The 22,941-nt window shown below is 45.1% G+C and overlaps 1 protein-coding gene across 1 annotated transcript; it reads left to right on the plus strand.

Annotated features, from left to right (window-relative positions):
* The first annotated feature begins 19,983 nt into the window (after positions 1-19,983).
* On the plus strand, positions 19,984-22,698 carry pou4f4 (POU class 4 homeobox 4). The gene is made up of 2 exons (XM_070982995.1): positions 19,984-20,315; positions 21,652-22,698. The coding sequence occupies exons 1-2, from the start codon at positions 20,196-20,198 to the stop codon at positions 22,579-22,581; spliced, it is 1,050 nt and encodes a 349-aa protein (XP_070839096.1). The 5' UTR covers positions 19,984-20,195; the 3' UTR covers positions 22,582-22,698.
* Positions 22,699-22,941: the final 243 nt, after the last annotated feature.

Genomic DNA, 22,941 nt, shown 5'->3' on the forward strand with positions numbered 1-22,941 from the left:
ACAAATAGTGAAAAAAACGTCGGTCCTGACAGGATGTTGTCCCACTTCTCTCAAGATTTTAGGAGAAACACGAAAAGCTACAGAAATGTCTTCAAGGTTTAAGAGCATAATTCTGCTTTGCTTACAGCGTCCAACAAACAAACAAACAAACAAACAAACATCTTAAAGTACCTTTATTGCTCCAGACAGGAAGTGGAAAACCTAAAGCTGGAAATGAGCAGATGAATGCAAAAAATCCAAATATGGACGCGATAAAACTGATTATCCACAAAATAAAAAGTGTTATGATCTTAATGAAAACAGCATCAAATATTTAGGCGGGTCAAACAGCTGCAATCTGCATATAAAAGTGCCTCACATGCTGCTTTAAGACCGGCTTGACTTATCTGAAAACCAACAGATGAACATGTCTGTTGATAGAAAGCACAACTGTACGAGTATGCATACCACATTTTTTGCATGAGAAGAGTTGGATCTAAAAGTGGTGGTGGTGGTGGTGGTGGTGGGGGGGGGGTATGAGAGCACAGTAGTAGTAGTAGTAGTAGTGGTGGTTTGGGGTTGTGGGGGGGGGCAGGGCTGCTCCACCGAGGATAATGGGAGCAATGGGAGCAGCCCAGGCAGCATATGGCCAGGCTGGGCTGCCTGCTGGTGCACCAGCTGTGGAACTGGTGGCTGAGATCACAGAACCACTAAAGAACCCATCATCCCTCCCTCCCGCCCTCCCTCCGTCTCCCTGTCGCTCTCCCATTCTCTCACGTGAGTTCAGCGCACTTTATTTCCACGAATGATGATTCAGAAACAGAACGACACGCAATAATACAAATATGATGTGATGCACACACGTCTCATGTGTTTCAATGAGAGTTAACGGTCGCTGCAGTCATTCCTCCTCTTCTTCATTTAAACCACATTCAGTTTGAAGGTCGCGCCTGCACAGATACTGTATAAAGTGATGCTCAGGTGAACATTTTTATGCAGGATATTTGCATGTTTTCTGTGAGGCGCACACTCAGCTTCCAGTGTGACTGTCTGTTCTGCTTTTCACTGTCTATGGGCGTCCAAACCAGCTCCCCCTTTTGAGATGAATAAAGTTTTATCTATTTGTCCATACTGTCCATTGATAAAAGCAAAATGTGACTAAGTGTGTAGTGGAATCAGGCTGAGTGATTAAACCATGATGTGCATGTGACTTAAACATCAGATTTGTGTGGATGTGAGGATGAGGAGGTTTGACTGGTGGTCATTAATTATCATCATTAATTAATTACACCCTCTTCTTCTTCAAAGGTTTAATAGCGCCTGAATTAGCTCCACCAGCTGTTTATCTCCACAAACCAACTCCTAATTATTGCAGAATGGTAGCCGAGGAACATGGACATTAACTTGCATTTTCTTTTGCGGATTTTCTCAAAATTTAATTCAAAGTTTAACATTTTAATGGAAAACCAGCTCGTGATTCCCTGCTGGTCTCCTTTGTTCTGCTTCTGGGAGTGCGAGGGTTTAATCACCTTAGGAAGAGTTGAGAATTACGCTCCTGGCATCACGATGAAGGCTTTGAAGAGTCACCGTTATTGTTATGATGTTAGAAGATAAAGTTCACAGAAAACTTCAAACAAGTTGAACAAAAAAGCTTTGGATTTCTGCCGGGCTAAAACTTTGTGGAAGGCAGCTGATGGGGTTGCGTTCGTGGACTCACGAGCTCAGTATTTTGTAAAATCTGTAGCAAGAACGCGCCAGTGATAAATGCAAAATGGCAGGAGAAGACACACACTTGTTTTTGGGGGATGAAGCATCACCTGAACTTTGAAACGCTGTAAAAAGTGAGGGTCAAGCTACTGTAGTTGATTAGAAAGAGAGAACAGAGGGGATGATTCCAGTGACAAAGAACTCTTTCAGTGTACATCCTACATGCCATGTGACAGATACACACACACACACACACACACACACACACACTCACACACTCACACACTCGAAGCTGCTCCCACTCGCTCCCTGTGCTAAACTTTATTTAAATGACAGCTCTTAACAGGCCGATCCCCTCCAAGCACCACTCCGCTCTCTCCCTCGCTCTCTCGGTATCTCCCCGCCTCGCATGCCCCCAGGCAGCTCCTAATGCAGAGGGACAGGAGGTTGATGGTGTGTGTGTGTGTGTGTGTGTGTGTGTGTGTGTGTGTGTGTGTGTGTGTGTGTGTGTGTGTGTGTGTGTGTGAGAGGAGGATTAGAGAAAGATGACTCAAGAATCGGGTGTGTCATTTAGCATAAAAGCATCCCCCTTTCTTTTTCAGGATTGAATATTTCTCTTCCTCCTTCCTTTATTGTCCCTCCTCCTCCTCCTCCTCCTCCTCCTCCTCCTCCTCTTTCCTCCTCTCGTCTCCCTCCTTCTCTCCTCATCCCTCTTCTCTTCATTTCTTTCCATTCTTCCATTTTGTCCTCTCATCTTCTTGATCTTTTCCCTTCCACTGTCTTCCTCCCTCTTGTCCCCCCCCCTTCACCTCCTCTCTCTGCACTCCGTTATGGCTCTATGAGGAGCGATCAGAGCTCATGGTAAAGACGATGCAATATGGATGAGGCCGTCTCAAAGGCATCAAACAGGCAGCAGAGCGTCCCAGAAGGCCGAGGGACCGACTTCACATGCAGGAAAACGCTTAAAGACACTTTTCGCCGCTCGCTTTTATCCCTCCTTCGTCCCGTCCCCCCCTCCCTCGGCCCATCTCCTTCTTTCTATCTGCTCCTCTGTGTGCGGTTAGCATGTGTTTGTTTCTGTCTGAACATGTGTGGGTGTGTTTGGCTTTTTGTAGAGAAGGCTTTTAAGTGACGTACAGCAGCCATATTGGAGGTCCAGAGCTCTTTAAAGCTTTTTCCTCCTTTAGGCCTGATTTACAGATGGCAGCAAAACCTTCATCATTACATTTTTTTAAGTTTACTGATTAATTTCTATTAATGGATGAGCACAGCTGCAAATGAGTTCATTTGAATGACTCAGTGCTGATTATTTAACATGTCTGGTGTTTGTCTTGAGCACAAAAAGCAACAAAATAAATGACTGGAAATGTAATTTTAATTACATTAATTAATATAATTAACTAACTTAAGTTAAACGGAAAGTGTAAGAGAGAGAAGTTAGCAGCAAATACTTGAGAATTGCATTTACACACAATCTTCTTGCAAAAAAAGAAGCATATTGGAGGAAATAGCAGTTCAGGGCTGCGTTTGAATAACTGCAGTTAGAAACCTGCAAAAACTTACCATACTGCTGCATGCAGTGTCTGAAAACACTGCTGCAAGGACACGACTGTCCAGAAGCCATCTTAAAGTATGAGGTGCATACATGTAGGTGTTGCTGCTGCCATGACTCTTGATTTCAAACAGCCCTGCTAACAAACAGCTATTTGCAAGCTGAGGGAGATTTGCTGAGGGGGGTTTCCTCTGCGATGTGATCAGTGCATGTTTGGAAATAAAACTTTCGCAGTAAAAAAGGCAGAAACTGTAGGGGATCCATTCAGTGTCTCGTTTTAAGGCTAAAATATAAGTTAGCAAATATTCAGTGTGTTCCAAACTGATTATAGGCGAGCTGCTTCCCGGTGAACACGTATACAAACTGGATGCCTTAAACGGTTTGCACATCTGTTGATTTCCGCCAGAGCTCGTAAATAAGAAATCGCTCTTGTACAACTTAAATTAAGGTCAAGTAAAAACATAAAAAATGCATTCCCCCTTCAGTGCAAGACTGTCAGCGCGGCCAACAAAGGTGGTAGTTTATTCTGGAAGGCAGAGGAATTATTTATGATGATGTTGCACTTCAAGGGGTCCGCCAATCAATAACATGTGGCCTTAATCACCCTGACAAAGTTGTATAAAAACCCCTCCACACACACACACACACACACACACACACACACACACACACACACACGCGCGCGCACACACACAAAGAGTGACATCTCCCCATAGTCTCAAGAATCCACCAAATGCTACCGTACAAGGGATAGCTATCATCACAGCATCAAGTATTAATCATGTTTTAGAGAGGGAGAAAGGGGAGGAAGCAACCGCCGTCCAACTGCACCGTCCCACCAGAGAGACGGAGAGAGGCCGAGGCGTCCCACCCCACCGTCCGACGGGGTGGAGGGAGGTTTCGTTGGGGGAATTTGGAGAACTGTGCGCTCAGTATGGAAGCCAAAACACAGAACAGTTGATTGACATGCAGTGTTAATTCAGTTCAAGCAGCAGTCAGATAAAGCTGGTGATCTTTAATGGAAGTAAAACCGCGTCGTCTGCCTTCTCCTTTCCTACCTCATACCTTCAGTGAGGCTGAAGGTGAAGATTTAAATGAGTTAGAGGAGAGGCGACGGACAGGAGGAAGAATTACGCTGATGAAAACGAGCTCGGATCTGCCTGCAAACCCGAGATTAGCGAAATAAAGAAATAAAGGCAGAAATCCACCATTTGAATAATTGAAAATTAGGTGAGCGTTTAATAATTTACTGGAACAAATGAGGGGAGGAGGGGAGTGATGAATGTTTTAAACACAGAGAGATTCTCTAACTGACCGCCGGCCTGCAGGATGGACACACACACACACACATCATAGTCTCAGATGTAAATACAAACACCAGTGCAGACAGCTGTGCAGCACACACACACACACACACACACACACACACACACACACACACACACACACACACACACACACACACACACACACACACACACACACACACACACACACACACGGATTTGTGTCAGCTTCACAGTGTGTGCTGGTTGACTGTAATGTGCAAACTAGGAAGCTTTGGCAGCGTTGGTGAGTCTATTTTGAACTTTGGACAGACATAGGCTAGCTGTTTCCAGTCTTTATGCTAAGCTAAGCTAATCACCTCCTGGATCCAGCTCTGTACTGCGCTGAGAGCAACATCAATATTCTCCATCTAACTCTCAGCAAGAAAACATTTCCCGAAATGTTGAACGTGTTGAATGTGTTCTTTGAAGAGTCATGCAAAAAGATTGTAACGAGCGTCCAGAGTTCATGTCTGCTGTCAGGTGAAAGCTAACACTCAGGTACAGCTTATGAAATGCTGTGTGCGTCATAAATACATAAACAAATGCAGACGCTTCATACGGAGCATGAATGGAGATTTTGGAATGTGACGTTAGGACGTCACACTTCCATCCAGCGAGAACTGACATCCTCTGAGGGCGTGAAAACTGAAATATAATAGCACACAAACACACATCACTGTCTCTGCAGGTCCATGTTGAGACATGTTGTGGAGACATTGGACAGAACGAAAGTCCCAGTGACATACACCATTAAATGTTAGGGTGAAGGTAAGGTTTGGTTTAGGTTAAGGTTTGGCAAATAGTGCGTATGGTTGAGGTAAGTCTGCAGGAAATGAATGTAAATCAGTGTAATGTCTTTGGAGGTGATGGAAACGTGTGTGTGCGCGCGTGTGTGTGTGTGTGTGTGTGTGTGTGTGTGTGTGTGTGTGTGTGTGTGTGTGTGTGTGTGCGTATGCTGTACATGTAAATAATGAGGAGCTGCAGTACACTGTTTAATATACAGGTGGCCTATAGGACACACACACGGCGCCCATGGGAGCCCATCCCTCCCATCTCTGCTCTCTCTGTCTCTCCTCCGTCATCTTTTTCTACTTCCTCCTCTCCCTCCTTCATATTTTGCCTCCCCCGCTCTCCCTTTTTCTTCTTTTCCTCCCTCTCCTCACTCACTCCTTCATCCTAAACCTCCGCCTCTCACCCATTTGTCTCTTCCTCGTCTCATCTTTCTCGCCCTCTCTCTCATTCATTCCCTCTCTTTCTTCCATACAGGATGCGAGCGCTGCGCCCCGTGGTTGCCAGGCAGTTACCTCGGAAACATTCTGCATTATTGATGGAGCGTGCTCATCACGTCCCAAGCAGCACCCAAACTGTCCCAGCAGAGCACAACAAGCAGCGCTGCTTTCCAACCGGCAGAAAGAGCCTCAGCCAGCAAGAGTGAAATAAAAACCAGACAGATATAAGAGCGAGAAATCTGCAGAGCTCTGAGAGTCTGCTGACCAAGACGACGATTTCAGTAAGAGCTTTCTGATGGGATAAGTTTGCTTTTGAAGAGGTCCTGTAACTGAAGTTTTAACTTTTGAGACAAGAACTCATCCTGAATTAATGCCAGCATTACTCAGCATCAAGTGTTTGCTGTGAAATGAGTAAAAGTAGAGGATGGTCACCATGTTTGTTTGATATAAGTATCACATAAAGCCCCAAAAAACACAGTCTGAACTATTAAAACTAATAGTAACAATAGTATTTATAATAGTAATCATTATGCATAAGGCATTCATTTTAAAACATATTAAAGATGGAGATTACAAAGGGCTTTGCAAAAGCAACAAACAATATAATAATAATGATCTATAATTTCTAAACGTTGTTTTATTTGTGTTTTAATTTAATAAGAAAAGAAAAATCAGGGATCAGGGAGTGAAAACAAAATGAAGAAGAAAACAAAACAAAACGGCAAGAAATGTATTTATGATTACAATTGCAATATTAATTAAAAACCCTAAAAACACAAGTACACTTCTGCCTATGCATGCATATGAACGTGCACACATACATACACACACACACACACACACACACACACACGTGCACATACAGTATGATCAAGTTCAAATCAAATTATGCAGTTCGTGGATTTTCAGAAACAATGTGAAAGACAGCGCTGATGTTTAAAGTCTGAGTTTATCCCTGCAGAGCTGCAGCTCTGCCTTTAGCCGTCAGTCTCAAACCTTCCTGCTGCCGTAACAGCCAGCTGGACCTCAGACCTCAGCGGGCTGATAATGGGAGAGTCACTCAAGACATATAATCTGGGATCAGGCCATGAAATGCTTTAACAGTAATGAGTAAGATCTTAAAATCAATTCTAAAACAAACTGGCAGCAAGAGTCAAGACGTTAAAAGGAGAGTAATGTGTCCTGTTGTCTTTCTGTCAGAGGAGTCGATCTGCTCCTGTCATTAGAGATAATAAAGATGTTTGCTTCTACAGTTTCCTTCAGCTCCTGTTTGGTGACAACAGTCTTGTTGTGTGCATGGAGATGCTGCCCTGAACAGTTTCTATGTGATTCACAGACACTGTCAGAAATATTTTAGAATAACGGGTTTAATCAATGTCAGACTCCCAGCAACGTGTTTCTGACAAGGTGAAACGTGATCCTTTTGAATGTGACGCTCAGTGTTCGTGCAGGACTCAATCAGCCAATCAGCCAACAGGTCACACGGTAATTTAAATTGGGCATGGACGATTGTTAGCTTCATGCTAACACTCTCACTCACATCTTATTATTGGTGAGCATTCTCTCATAAGTGAAAATAAAAACTTCTCAGCATTCTTGTGTAACTATGACCTATTTATTTGTAAGACTAAGCTTCACTCAGCCAGCCCGGCCAGTCAGTAGTAATTAGCCATCGCTCAGTGCTTCCAGCCAACCAGCCGGACGGTCAGCCGGGCAGCAGCATCACTCACCTGTTGTGCCCCAGGCGATGCCTCCCTCCCGATCCCCATGATGCAGCTGTCATCCCAGCCTCTCCATTGCTCTCTCTCTCTCTCTCTCTCTCTCTCTCTCTCTCTCTCTCTCTCTCTCGCTCTCTTTATCCTTCTTTGTTGTCCATCATCTCTTGCACCACCTACACATCCAGCGCTGCCTCTGAATGAGGCCTATTGTGCAGCGTGCATGCTGTTGCTGCAGCACCGTCCTCCGTGACCTCTGTGCTCTGCATAACAAAGTTTCTCTTCAAGGGTCTGTCTGGGTAACATACAGAGTTTTCCTGCTCCCTTTCCACAAAGAAGCAGTCCTTTTTGCCACATATATTTCCTTGATGAGAGGAGCATAATGACAAAAATAAAGTTTGAAAATATTCATGAAGTCTTTGCCAACCCCATATATACATACATATATAAATATATATATATAGTCTTGGCCAAAGTATGTCTATAAAAACTAAGACTGCATCCCTCAAATCCCAGTTAGTTCTTGTTTGTAGTCCTTTGGTAAAATTGAGTAACTCCAGTTGTACGAAAAGAAAACAACAAAACAAAAAAAACACACAGAAAAACAAGAGAGCAAATAAAAAAATAAAGACGAGGGCAAGTGTAGAGCGTCCACAGCTGGCAGGCCTGACTGTGTAAAGGCCTCAGGGCCCCGATGGATGCTCCCTGTGCCGCATCTCGGAAGAAAAAACAACAAAGAAAAAGAGCGAAAAAAAAGAAGGAATGAAAGAGAGAGAGCGAGCGAGCGGGCACCTCTGCTTTGAGCAGCAAACAGGAGCTTGAGTGAGAAGGAGAGGAGCGAGCCTGGAAGTTTATATGTGTTCTCTCCCCCTGAACCAGGGGACTGGCTGAATAAATAATACAATAGATATTCCTGTGATGAGGTCTCGGCGCACCATTCATAATTATTTCATTGTAGCTGTAATGAGAGCGCCGGCCCTCCTGATGCACCCTGCACTGGCAGGTAGGCCTCTCTTGAAACCGGGGCCCAGAGGCTAGAGGTGGACCCGCGCTGCAGCTGCACAGGAGGCGCAGGTCGGACATTATTACTCTTTCTCTGGAAACATCTGTTGCATGATGATACAGTGGAAGAGTGTGACAGGTGATATGATAATCAGCTAATCTGCAGCTGCTCTCAAATGCGGGAAAACCCCTCGCCATCAGTGCTGGGGAAAGTTAGCTTTCAAAATCATTACAGAGGTGTGAAATTGGATGATTTTGCAGAAATTTGGATTGAAATTCAGCACCAGTGTTTTCCTATTTAATTATTTAATGCAGACGGGTTAAGATTTGAAAAAGACTGTCACATCCAAATACTGATGTGAGACAAAAGTGGGAAAGACGGAGGACGTTAGGACTGATTAGAGGCAAAAAAACTTCAGCATGCTGCCACTCGCTGGAAACTCATCCATACTGCCCATACGTATACCCAGGAAAACCAGAGGGAGCATTCAAGCACACCTTTTGGTCTCTGATGGCAGAACGAGCGTGAAGGGAACTCTTCAGACTGGACGAGCGGAGCAGCTGCTCCGCTGAGGGGACAAAAGGAAGGGGATGTTGAATTTTCCTCAGGTTTTCATTTCCCCAGAAGAGGCTGATGGAGAAGCTGGAGGTTTTGTTCTGCACGTTGTTCAAGAGGCTTCTGGACAGACTTGGTCCAGTCCAGTTAGTCCGAGTTTCACTGTATTAAAACTCGTTATGACACAAAAATACATTCATTTAAAGGAGTGCATACGTCTCCTTTAGGCTGCTGTATTTATTGTCTTTTTTCAACTTACAGTTTAATCCAATGTCTTTGTAGTTATAAATTTACTATTTTTCTGTATGTATTTTGGAGGGACTGGAAATGTTTGAGTGTCCAGAGATGCAAACTGTTAACAGCCCATAAAATCATCAAGTGCACGCTCACATAATGAACAGGCAGTGCCATCTATGCTGAGACACATGGTCACATAGACAGACTCGTAGTCCCAGTTGTGTCCCTTGTCCCTTGGGGCCGCCGTCTCAAAGCTTTCGGGGTCTGTCAGAGCTACATACATGAGAGAGGGCAAAGTCCCGCTAAGCCTCAGTCTCTCTGTCACACACACACACACACACACACACACACACACACACACACACACACACACACACACACACACACACACACACACACACAGACCACCTCTATTGCTTTCTGTCTCTCCTGCATGCATATATACGTCCTGAGGTCTGCCGAGCAGCACCTTCCGTCCTCTAATCCTGTTAGCGGGAGACGGGGGAGTCAAGGGGAAGGGGGAGGTGAGGTAGTGTTGATGTGCGCCCGTATGGGGATAAGGGGTGAAGACGAGGGCTGGGGGGAGTACATGGGACACAAAGACCCCCCGTCCCCCCCGTCCCGCACCAGCTGGAGCCCAGTGGTATACGTGAGACCTGAATACCCCCTCACGACACACATATACAGTCACTCATTCTTATGTAGCAGGACGTGAACAATGTCAAGGTTTTGGGTTCAGTTCCCAGTGGGGCATTCCTGCTGGAGATGTATACACACACTATATACACATGTAAGGCAGAGTTTTAATAAGACCAAAAAAAAACCCAGCTTAAGCTTAATGCTAATTTTTACAATGCTAACATGCTTAAGCAACTATAATGTTACACACTGGTACTCTCCAACAACCATGCAGGCCATTTTTGGAAGGGTCATAATTGTCTTTTTGGAAGTTATTGGCCTATTCGGTCATTTAGGTATGAGGGCGTGTTGTGTTCAGCATCTTAGTTTAGCATGTTAACATTTGCTAATGAGCAGTTAACGCAGGTGCAGTTGAGGCTAATGTCAAACCTGCCTGTGTGTGAAAACACACAGCCTGAATCATCTGTTTGCATCTGACCAAGCCTGCTCCAACAGCAGAGAACATGCATGCAACATATAAAAAATACTGTTAGAGTAGATTTTCAATTTCATGGACGGATTAAATTTTCAGGACCACACCACGCAGCCATGCTTACGTGGGGGATCAGGGCCAGCAGTGAAGCAAGAATACCCTCCACCATGAATCCACACACAATCACAGAACCGGTCTGATCAGCCAGCGAGCAGCGGATCTATATCACAGGGCATAAACACAGATGGCCCCTGGCAATGACTATTAATATTTCACTAAATGAAGAAGAGAGAGGAAAGTCCAGCTCTGAGGTCCGTCTTATCGGCTTTTTGTCTCTCCTCCTGTCTCCTTTTGAAAATGTTTTCTCTTCTCAGTCAGGCGTTCCTGCAGCCGTCATCGCCATCACTCCCTCTTCATCTCCAACCCCCTCAAACCAGTTTGGTGTTGATCAGATGTGCCGAAATGAAAGCTGAGGCTGTGAAAACCCGAAGCAGCCGAGTTCAGCGTCGGCTCAAACGATTCTGCGATGGGATGTTTCAGCTGGTAAAAGTGAGTTCACATGAAAACCGTGATTGGAAATGTCGATCAGCAGGGAAGCTAAACAGCAGCTTTCACTTTGAGGTCAGAGTTATGTCTCATACAAGTCTACAATTAGTCTTCTTCTGACCTTTAGCCAAAGCAAAAACATCTGCGAAAAGCTAGGAAAGGAACCATTTGTCATGTTGTGCTGAAAGACGTAACCGTTCGTTAATAACAGCCATCAGTTCCAGTTAATGAGCAGCAACTTAAAAGACAAGTTGCTTCTTATTCCAGTGATATTTTGCAGGTGTTGTTGGTTCAAAGTGCATTAAAAATTCAATATTTTGTTCATCCTGGTGTTGGAGAACCAGCATTGATAGGATACCAATAAAGAAAAGATGTGTTGCATATTTTCTTAATGGAAAGCTTTTCAGAAGTCAAATATCAGTAAATTAGTTAGTTCATTTGAAAGTAGACTGAGTGTCTCAAAAGAGAGGAGTCAGCCTCACATGTAAAGATCAGGTCTGAGCGAATAAAAAAAAAACACCTAGTGATGTCATCAGGGTAATCTCAGTGATGTCATCAGGGTAATCTTGTCTGAAGCAGATTTTTAACACATTTATGAAGAAAAGCCTGCAAAGTACTAGAGTGTGGAGTGTGACAGATGTGGCTCTTTAACAGGCAGGGACAATCTGATGAAAAGGAGCTGCTGAGTTGCATTCTGGGAAATGTAGGAACCGATAGTTTTGGCCCAAAGAATGTCGTTCTTTCACCCTTTTGTCGTTTATGTGTTTGAAGCTTATTTATTTGTCATCATGTCACAGCTGAAACAAAGCCTCCACGCAGGTTCTTCAAATAGCTCTGACACATTTCCTTGGATTCTTCTGAGTATTACCGTCTCTTTTCCTGCTGCTCCCTCCAGTCCCAAACACCAGAGGCAGAATTCAAATAAAAAGGATTAATTTTCATTTACATTCATACACTCTTGTAACCCTTGTTATTTCCCCCATCATCCCAGTGACATGTTCATACATCATTTTGTTTGTTTACTTGTTTTGCCTTTGTTCGACTGCTCTCTATTCTTGTAGTACAGAGGAGAGAGGAGCTGGGGATTTTGTTTGTATGGAAATGAGCGCGGCAGCTCTCTGGGGAAACACTCAGAGGGCTGAGCTGTTTGATGCCGGGTCCGCCGCGGCGTGTCGGGACGCCGCTGTCGAGAAGCGTTGAGCTCAGGAGAAGGGAGAGGAACCAGCGGGGTGATGTGAGACCTCTGATGTTGCTTTAAAAAGGTCAAAGTTCACCCTTGCTTGCTGGACCAGAGGTGAATAAAGTCTCTTTAATCTCTTGTAATATCTTTGCAGCACTTATTTTATCCCTTTCCACCTCTCACAATGATCTGTCTACAGACGAGGATTATTGGCTTTGATCTTTACCTACATGTAGGATGTGATGCTTTTTAAAATCTTAAAATCTTAATTGAAAATTCCAGATCAAGAGCATTTGGAAAGCAACTTAAATGTGTTTCCTGTTGAAGCAGTATGTTCGGGTGAGGGAGCATTCAAAGGTTTAAACCGCGGGAACAGTGGTAAGAAAAGCAGTTTTTGGATGGAAGTTCTTCTCTATCTGCTTGTACAACATGACTTGTACAACATGTTTTTCAAGAAGAAGAAGAAACCAAAGTGTAGTTTTTGCTGTAGTTTTTGCACAACATAATGGCAAAACTGAAGATTTTTCCCTCTGTGAATTTACACAGAACACGAGATTTTTAGACTTGGATTACCTGAACTCAGTAACAGCTTCTGATTACAGTTTTAAACTCACACCTCCGGCTGGAAACACGTGATTAAAATCTCCTTAGGGGCGTCTGAACATAATGTCATTCCTCACATCGAGCTGGCTCATGCCAAAAATGTGAACTCGCCTGTATGAATGCAATCTTTCAGCCAATTTAAAAGTCCTCACTCTGTATGTGTTCTAACAAGAAGAGAAGAAAAATCAATCACCCCCGCCTCAGAATTAAAGCTCCCTGTCCAGGTGGAGCTAATCACGCTCGTTAGGATGCTGCTCAGTCGGCCTCAAGTCTTTGCTGCTGACAGTCATTCTCTGTCTTTGATTTCAAATGTCCAGCATGAAAACAAATACGTAAACCATTTGTGGACAATCTCATGCACGCTCCAGCCCCTCTCATTTAAACATTGGCTGCATGCTGCCGGGTGGTGGGTCGGGCTCGTTTGCAGGCTGACCCCGTCTCATCTCGGCTCGGTTGGGTTCAGCATGACAGCGGTCCCCTTGTACGCTCAGAGTAAACAGGCCCGCGGTTATGAAGCTTTTACACGCCAATCCTGGCCAACATTCCCTTTATGTGCAAGTGCTGCAGGGCTCAGATGCATAATACATGAGCACTCAGTTAATCTATTGATCCAAAATATGTCTTCTCTCTTTCTCTGTCTCATTTACTGTCTGTCTTTCTTTCATTCTGTCATACCCCATCTTTGCTTCTTGCCCACTGTTTTTCTCTCCTTTTTCTCTTCTTCTTCTTCTGCTCTTTTCCCCCATCAGCAGCCCAATTTCAGCATGTGTACCGACACAAAAACAGATTAGACGAAGAAGAAATGTGAGGGAGACACACATGAAGAGATGGAGATAATGAAAGGTGTAACCATGAAAAATGCAAACACCGTGAATAAGAAATAACCCTGTGAGAGAACAGTGGTTAGAAAGAAAAGAGCAGAATAAGAAAGTCATCGGCTGTGATGACGAACCAGCACGGGGGCAAACCCCACTGCTAGCTGAGGTAAAGATGCAAACAACCTGTCAGCCAAAGACGCCACAGATCGTAAGCAGTTAGAGAGGGCAGAAGCGACCGTGTCAGCTGCAGGTTGGAGCCCAGAGCCTGGTCCGACCGTTCGGAGGCTCAACAAAAATCTACTGAAGGAGCTGAAATGAAACTGGGAAAATGAGGCGCAGGGTGAAGCTGAGGTGAAATGTTTGCAAACAATAACCCATAGCAACACCCATCCGAACCTTAACGCACAAATATCTGAGAGCAAACAAAACAAAAAATCATGCAGATGAGAGTCAACGATGTCTGAACAATCTGTGCAAAACTGCTGCCACACCCAAGTATCACCTAAGATGCCATACCATCACGTAGGAACGTTGATACTGGAAATCCTGAATCACATCCAGAGCTAACGTGTTTCAGTGTCTGCATGTAGCTGCACTGTGTGGTTCGTTTAGAAGACAGATTGCGGGTATAGCAAAGACTATGGTTAAGATATGGTTAGAATTAGGCAACTAAAACCCTATAAATTAAAAGGCAAACATTAACTGCAGTTTGCAACAAGATATAAAGTCTGGTCTCCTGCATGAAGGGCTGACTTGCTCCTTGCCCAAGTCATCAAATACCAACGCTTTGTGTGTCTGTTTGAGACACCGCCGACCTCGGGAATGAGAACAGTTCAACCAGAAGTCATATGAATCATCATGCAGTGAATCCTTGTATCTATAACACTGTGTCATAGCTGAATACCATGTACATGTCTGATCCAGTTCGTTTTTCTGAGCCAGCCCCAAATGAATCATGTTTTAAAAAACACTAAATAAATAAATAAAACTATTTTTAATATTTAGGGATGCTCCTTCAAACGTCAGGAGAGGCCAGATGAGCCACAATCACTGTCCAGACTGGTCCTCTATGCTTCTCTGAGTACATTTCATCAGTTTCATCGTATCTTACGTCGCTGACAGTTGATTATGATCACAGTCTTTTGTTTGTCATGACATTTAGAGAAATGAATTCTTCATATAACAACGCACTCTGCTCTTTTCCCCGCCCTCACAGAGGAAGACATGTTAATGGCTTGAACACACTCACATTCCACTGAGCCTTGAAAACCCTCCCGTGCTCCCCAGCCATTTTACAACATGGCCGCTCTGCTAAAGCGGCACCGATACTGTAACGTCCCGTCTCGGTCGCTCGGCTTACAGTACCACCTTCATGCATATTTTACTTCGCTCTCTATGTCTCTCTTTCTTTCTCTCTCATCCACAGAACCTGAAGCGCATTGATGTTATGTAAAGAGCCTCGTTAAGCTCGAAAGTCCGTCAGACCCTGAGATCCTGGTCCAGTTTCTACAAAAGTTTACAGCCTAAAGTTTACAGAAGGACAAGATTCAGCGTGGTCTGCAGTCACTGAGGAGATGGGATTCGATAGAAAGACCCTCCACTGATGATTTGACAGGTGTTGAATCCTTGAATCTACGCAAAGTGGTAGCTAGTTATTTATCTTGTCAATGTTTGCTCATCACATGATCCTCTTTCACCATGAGGACCGTCCAGAGTTTCTGAGGTGATTTTAGAGGCAAACAAGCTTTTCCTGGTTGGTTTAGTGGCCAACCAACTGTCTGCTTGTACTGTTGAGCTGCTGACTGACAGCTGATGGATGCAATGTGCTTGATTAGTGAGTTGACTGACTGGAAAGAAAGTGGCCTGAGAGGATGTCACGCTAAAGAAATGTGGTTAAACATCATGTGGTCGCTAACGTGTCCTCAGACTAAGTAGGTCGACTGCCAATAACTCCCAAAATGACATGTGAGCGTTGGAGAGAAGGAGCGACAAGCGTAGCGGACCTGCATCTTCATGTGGTTAACGGTGTGAAATGGTCTCAGTTTGTTGAGGTTTAGGTTGAACCAGACCTTCATCCTTTTGGACCTTTGTTGTCAAATGGATAACGCTGTGAAATGGTTGCAGTCTGCATCAAAACTGCTTGGTTTAAGTAATAAAACTACGTAGAGTATCATGATATCATGGTTTTGGTTTGGAACGTTACATAACTGACGTACTTTACGGAAGTTAAAATATAAATAAAAACATCCTGAGTTAAGATCATCTACCAGCCATCTACCATCATTCAGCCGAGCATGATGGCATGCTGGTGACTCATGGATGACTTTGGCATCTATGTTCTCATCTCTAAGTCATGCAGAGGGCACGTCCACCAGTCTCTGTTTCCTCTCAGGAAGAAGAGAAACTGGAGGCAAAAACCTTCTCCAAACCTGCCACACAGGTAAGGCGCTGAGGATCTCTCCCCGAGCGAACCAACTAACCTTTTCTTCCAGCCTCGTGTCTTTAATTTGTACTGGCAGACAATGAAATATTTACAAGGAACTCTACAGGCAATTACATTAAAAGTGTGTGGTTAGACACCGCCTACCCTTTGGCAGGCCCCCTCGGTGAGAAGCGGAGGCTGATTTGGTGAATGGTCGCAAAGTTTACAACGTCAGATTTTACTCGCTATCAATAATTCAGAGCTGGAAGAAGCAGAGAGGGAGAGGAAAGGAGGACAAGAGTGAACGGGAAGGAAGGGAAGGAGAGGAGGAAGCGAGGGCAGGAGGAGGGAGCGGCGTGAGATGGTGTGCGTTCGGGCTGCGGTGGATGTCGGCGGAAGGCTGCACTTCAGTGTCCATTTGCTAAATGTGGCAGAAATACGCAGTGTGGCGGCCATGTTCTGCTCGCTGAAAGCTTCGCCGGACGTTTGATCCCTCAGAGTCCATCCTGCACTCAGTCACCCATGCATAGCTGCACATACGCTACACACACATGCACATTGTTCGTACGCACACAAATAAAACCCTCACCAGTCATCAAAAAAACACACGCTCATTCCAAAACTACCCCCCCCCCCCCCGCCCGTGGCCGAGTGATTGTCACAACAAGGAAAATGCTGCAGCTGAAGTTTAGAGCCAGAGCAACATAAAAGCTGCTCCTGTGGCTAAATTTAACACAACCGACAGAAGAGTTGTGCAGCCACACATACGACAGATCGGTTAACTGCCAGTTGAGTTTGGAGTTTTTCATCTGATCCTCAATGAGGCGTTTAGCTTTTTAGCTTTGTGGGACCAATTGGTGTCACTTTTTAAAGCACTGGGTATCCCTACCCCCACCAGAGACTAGTAGGGGAAAGTGCGAAAACGTGTTTTGTGAAACTTTAGTTATTTACCAATTAGTACTCAACTCAGCTTTGATGGATGGTTGTAAAGTCACAAATAACTAAAGTGATTGTGTGAAAGGACATAATCACAGAGCCCGGGCGGGCAGCACATCCGACATAATGACCAACACTGCAGATTAATCATGGCTCAAAGAGGGTCCATTATGTTTGAGAAGTAACGCTCATCAAGGCCCATGTTGTTGTCGAACCTGCTCAAATTTCTGTTCCCCCTTTCTTTGTCTGATATTCTGTTTAATTACTATTTTTTTTTACGCCAAGAGGTCCTGACCAAACGGTGACTTTGGACTGATTCAATATTCAAAAAACAAAAGTGGATAGAAACTCAGATGAAAACGCATTTCCTTTTGATAAGCGGTGACCTGAAAGGTTGAACTTCCTTTTCCATGACCGCTCTCTCCATCTCTCTTCTTCCTCCACCCTTTCGCCCTCCCTCCAACCCCAGCTGGACTCCCTGCATGTTGTCCGGTGTCGCCTTCCCAGAGGAGCGTCCTGCCTGCCGGCGTCCCAGTGGAGGAGGGTGATGTATATTTGATGAGCGGGTGCTGGGGACCCTCTGGAGGGCCGCGGCTACAGCAGGACAATGGGCCTCGCTCAGGTTTCCTGCTGGCCGTCACCGACACTGCTGCTCTTTTTGTAGGTGAGCTGGTGAGTCAGGGCTGGAGTTTCAGCCAGGAGAGCAGAGCTGGAGGCAGGGTTACATCAAGGCCAAGACCCAAGGCAGGCCCACCTGAAGCCTGATGCACATCTCCAGCCCTTAAACCGTCTGGAAAACCATGAAACAGTGAATTAAATGAATTTTAATGTTGACTTACATCATGTTAGTTTGATCCTTTTGGGGTTAAAAAGTAAACCCTCTACAGAAAATGATGCTAAATGTTAAATCATATTTAATTAATTAAAAAAGTTATTTACAAACGTATTAAGCATTAATGTTGAAGCTGTGTTTTGTTGCCAAATATGGAGAACCTACAGTTTACGGACAAGACAGTTTTCTCCTTTAGGAGACAATAAAATCAGCCTTAAACAGATATCGTCCTTAAACTAAATAAAAATCAAAATTCTGTCTGAACTAATGATAAAGAACAGATCGGACTTACTTATCGGTACCATTTGGTTGATAATTCCTACTGATTTCATTTGCTAAACTTAAAATTAAATGTTGGCGTCCACAACCAAAGACCAGGACCGATGCATGTTTACCACAGTGGCCAGTCACACAAGTTGATTTATTGTTATTTAAATTGATTATTTTTTTAGTTGGACAAATGCCACTTGATCTACACTCTTAAAATCATTGCAGTTTTGAATCTAAAATAAATCCTAAATGTTGCCTGCAAGGTCATTCATTTCCTGTCATTCTGTCAATACTCAGTGTGCAGTGGTGACACCGTGAAAACAAGCGGAGAAAATTCATGTAAGCAGAGCCTTTAAAGGTTTTCTGTGCTCTGTTAAGGTTGAGACACACACAGGTTGTTTCACCCCTGAAGTTAATTATCCGTTGCACTTTCACTGTTAATGTGTTAGAAAAAAATCATTTTTATTCACGTTTCATATGTAACATTGTTTACATTTTACAGAATAAATATGGTTATTGGTGTTTAATATCATAATCGTAAACGTATTATTATTATTATTATTATTATTATTATTATTATTATTATTATTATTGTTATTATTATTATTGCACATGTTGCAACAGCTATATAATCCCACAAAAAAAAGGGATTACGCGGAGACCCTCCACTCATCCAACCCCTCCCAGGGGGGCCGCCTATAGGTGATTATTGGCAGAATTATTTCGGTTTATTGCGCAGCCGGAAATCCCTTTTTTTGATTGACAGGCTGCCGCCCCGGTGACCCCGCGCGATTCATCTGTAAATATTTTATCGTCTGCTCTTTAGTTCCCGTTCAGGCCTGTTTATCCTTTAATTGAGAGAAGTAAGTGTGTGTGTGTGTGTGTGTGTGTGTGTGTGTGTGTGTGTGTGTGTGTGTGTGTGTGTGTGAGGGACGGGTGGGGGTGGGGGAGGGGGGCTTAATACAGCCACAAAGTAAATGAAGCATGATTAATTAATGCATTAATTGCCAAGAAAGTGAATGGAGTTCAGGCGGAGGAATTCCTGCCATTAATTAATAATTGGAGTTGAATCTCTCTCTCTCTCTCTCTCTCTCTCTCTCTCTCTCTGTGTGTATGTATGTGTGTGTGTGTGTGTGAGACCAGGTGTAATAATCACAGTGTATGCACACTGAAGAGGTCAATGAAAGAAAAGAAGAGCTGACGGGGTTAATGAGTCACAGTCTGCGTCCTGCTGAAGATCAACATCCGCTGTTGGCTCCAGCTCTAAAAACCTCTCTGCTGTTGCATTTTGAAGGAACTCTAAAAAAGACGTTTTGATATATGAGCATCTGATCCTGTCAGGTGGCTCCAGGACAGGATTTAAACAAGCCATTCAATAATTCATCCTCTTTGAGTGTTTGAAGGCCACAACCACCGTTTCCCTGCGAAGCCCCTGCTGACATCCACACTCGGCCGTTTTCCCGCCACACAGATCAAATGAGCCTCTTTTAATAGTCATTAAACTGTATTTAGATCATTATGGGACGCGGAAACTCAGAGGGACTCATTTCATTTAACATCTCTGACGCAGACGTTTTGAGTGCGTTTCACCTTTTCACCCCCAGCGTGCAGCTTCTTGGTGGTCCAGGTGTTCCCCCGCTTGCTGGACTCCTGTCTCCTGTTGTGTCTAACTGTTGCTCGGTGGTGCCAATGTCTTCTTGCAGGTGTTTGATTATCAGTTATTTCAACGAGCGCTTTTTTAACAGTGCAACCACACCGCATCCTTCCTCTCCGGTGAGGCTGGCACGCTTGGAGGCGTGGATACAGTGAGGAAACTCCACGTGATTGGCGGAAGAGTCCAGAGGGAGGGAGTAAGGATCCACCAATGAGCAGGAGCCTGCGCGGCATTGGTCCAATATAGGAGCTGGAGGCGAAGAGCATCTTTATTATAGAAGTCATTTACGGGCGAAAAGGAGACAGGAGACCTGCAGGAGCTCAGGAGTTACCTCTCCTTCTCTGTTTCTGGTTTTTAAGCGAACCCACCAGCGAGCCCGATCGCGAACGACTCTCCATTCAAAGAGTCTGCGTCCGGCAGGTTGTACCACTTCTTCACGAGGCGTTTCTTTTCAGAAAACAACCAAGACGGAGCCGAACGAGGACGACGGACAACGACCCTCCCTCACTTCTGCAATCATGATGTCGATGAACAGCAAACAGCCTTTCAGTATGCACCCCATCCTCCACGAGCCCAAATACACTCCTCTGCACTCCAGCTCGGAGGCCATCCGCAGGGCCTGTCTGCCCACACCGTCGGTGAGTCCAACATTCATTCCACCGCCGCAGCTCCTGTCATTTCCCATCCAAAAACCACCGACCTCCAGAGTTTCAAGGCAAATCGTGGAGAATTTACACCTACCTGGCAAAAATGTGTTTTTATTTTGTCTGGTCAGTGTGAGAACTTCTGCTGAGGCGAGCTCGTAAATGATTACATATGGAGTTCAGACTGAAGCGCAAAGACGCAAATGGGAATCATTGGCCTTGAATTCTGCCCTGATGTGTTTCAGCTGAAATATGTTGTGCATATTCATTTTGAGAATATGACTAAACGTGTTATTTTAGCAGAAAAATCAGATTTTGGTCACTTGAATGAAAATATTCTCTTTAAACCACCAGCAAACAGAGAGCCAGAAAGGCGTCCTGTTTGGACACAGAGCGGAAAATCAAGTTTAACTTTCTAAAAATAATAATAATAAATTAAACACAAAACAAAATATTTGAGACAGTCGAGATGTGCTTATGACAGGACGGGTCAGACAGCACCAGCAGCACAACGAATGGCCACACAGACAACAAGACAAGACTTTCTGCTCCAAGGACCCACTCCTTGGAGCAGAAAGTCGGCGCGCAGGGACGCACAGGCGCGTCTGTGCAAAGCCAAACGGTTCACTCAGGCAAGTGTGGGCGACGCTGCTGAAAGTGGAAGAGGATGAAAGATGAAGGAGAAGCGCGTGGATTCTCCAAGCGCGTGTTATCTCATATTGTCCCATTCATATTCAAACTCGCTCTCGTCTCATTTCATTGTCTGAAGAAATTATTCAGGAGATCGTAAATATTAATTTTAGATGAATATCCATCCGCGCTGACACACTTTCGAGGCGTCGGGCAGATCCAGTGACGTCCAAGTTGCTTTAGATTACATTGTTTGACAAGTTAAAGCAAAGTTAAGTGAAAGTTGCATGGAAATTTATTTTAATCATTGTCTGAAGCTGTGAAACGCTTCTACATACTGCAGATCTGGTTGAGATGTAACAAAAAAATGTCTTAAACGCTGCTCAGTATTCCAGTTTTCAGGTTTGCCACCTCACAGGTAGAAAGGGTTCACTTCAATGTGAAGCCTAAACACACATTTTTCGTTTTTCCCTTTTGAACTGGCTTTCCCCACAGCTTCATTTTGAATGAAATGGAAATTAAAATGACCGTTTTCAACAGATTATTATTTTCAACAGATCTGAACAAGAGAATTAAAATAACCCATAACTGAGATGATGGATGTAATGGAAAGGGCGCAGTGTGAAAATGGCTGAATGTCAGTGTGTAGATTTTTGCCACATTTCCTCCTCTGACCGGTCTGTCTCTGCTCCTCTCGCAGCTTCAGGGCAACATCTTCGCCGGCTTTGATGAGACTTTGCTGCAGAGGGCCGAGGCTCTGGCCGCTGTGGACATTGTGGCCCAGAAGAGTCATCCGTTCAAACCAGACGCGACCTATCACACCATGACCACCATGACCAGCATGACCTGCACCCCGACCTCCTCCTCCGCGCACCTGCACCACCCATCGGTGCTCACCTCCCACCACCACCACCCGGCGCACCACCAGCCGGCACAGGGCCTGGAGGGCGAACTATTGGACCACCTCACACCGGGCATCTCCCTGGGTGGCATGCCCAGCTCGGACGTCTGCTCCACGGCCTCGCACACCGCCCATGCAGCCCACATGTCGGCTATCAACCACATGCAGCACCACCACCACTCACAGTCCATGAACATGCACCCACACGGCCTGGGGTCCCACAGCTCCCTGGGGGCCGGCGGAGTAGACGCGGAGCCCGATCCTCGGGAGCTGGAGTCGTTCGCCGAGAGGTTCAAACAAAGGCGGATCAAACTCGGGGTGACCCAGGCGGACGTGGGCGCGGCCCTGGCCAACCTCAAGATCCCCGGTGTCGGATGTCTGAGTCAGAGTACCATCTGCAGGTTCGAGTCCCTGACGCTGTCGCACAACAACATGGTGGCCCTGAAGCCGATCCTGGAGGCCTGGCTGGAGGAGGCGGAGCGGGTGCAGAGGGAGAAGATGGCCAAGCCGGAGATCTTCAACGGGGGCGACAAAAAGAGGAAACGAACGTCTATCGCCGCCCCGGAGAAGCGCTCCCTGGAGGCTTATTTCGCCGTGCAGCCGAGGCCCTCGTCAGAGAAGATCGCTGCGATCGCCGAGAAACTGGACCTGAAAAAGAACGTGGTCCGGGTTTGGTTTTGCAATCAGAGGCAAAAGCAGAAACGAATGAAGTTTTCTGCGACGCACTAAGAGCAGCGCGGGGAAACCTGCGGGTCTGCGCCCCGTTTCCAAAAGACAAATCAGAGACGAGCTGCTGCTGCTGCTGCGCACTGTCAGAAAAACAAGGTACACCGTTGTGCCTTTTGTTCCCGAGGCTGGAGCTGCTGCCACAGCCTGCGGGGGTGCACTTAAAATACACCCACCCTGACAAGTCATTCCACGTCTTAAGATAAAAGTTTAAGTGATTTTTGCTTTCAAGAAATCCCGAAAAGAAACTGCATTGAAATTCTAAGAAGCTGCACCGACCCATTGGCTGAATTCGTCTTTTATCGAAGAAAAATCACATTTTCTGACTAAAAAAATGGACCAAATGTCTTGTTAAGATCCGTT

Source organism: Chaetodon trifascialis, chromosome 16, assembly GCF_039877785.1.
Source record: "Chaetodon trifascialis isolate fChaTrf1 chromosome 16, fChaTrf1.hap1, whole genome shotgun sequence".
NCBI classification, from domain to species: Eukaryota; Metazoa; Chordata; class Actinopteri; order Chaetodontiformes; family Chaetodontidae; genus Chaetodon; species Chaetodon trifascialis.

Coding starts and splice junctions, on each gene's coding strand:
- pou4f4 (XM_070982995.1), top strand. CDS start 20,196: ATGATGTCGATGAACAGCAAACAGCCTTTCAGTATGCACCCCATCCTC. Junction 20,316..21,651: donor CCTGTCTGCCCACACCGTCG/GTGAGTCCAACA, acceptor CTCCTCTCGCAG/CTTCAGGGCAACATCTTCGC.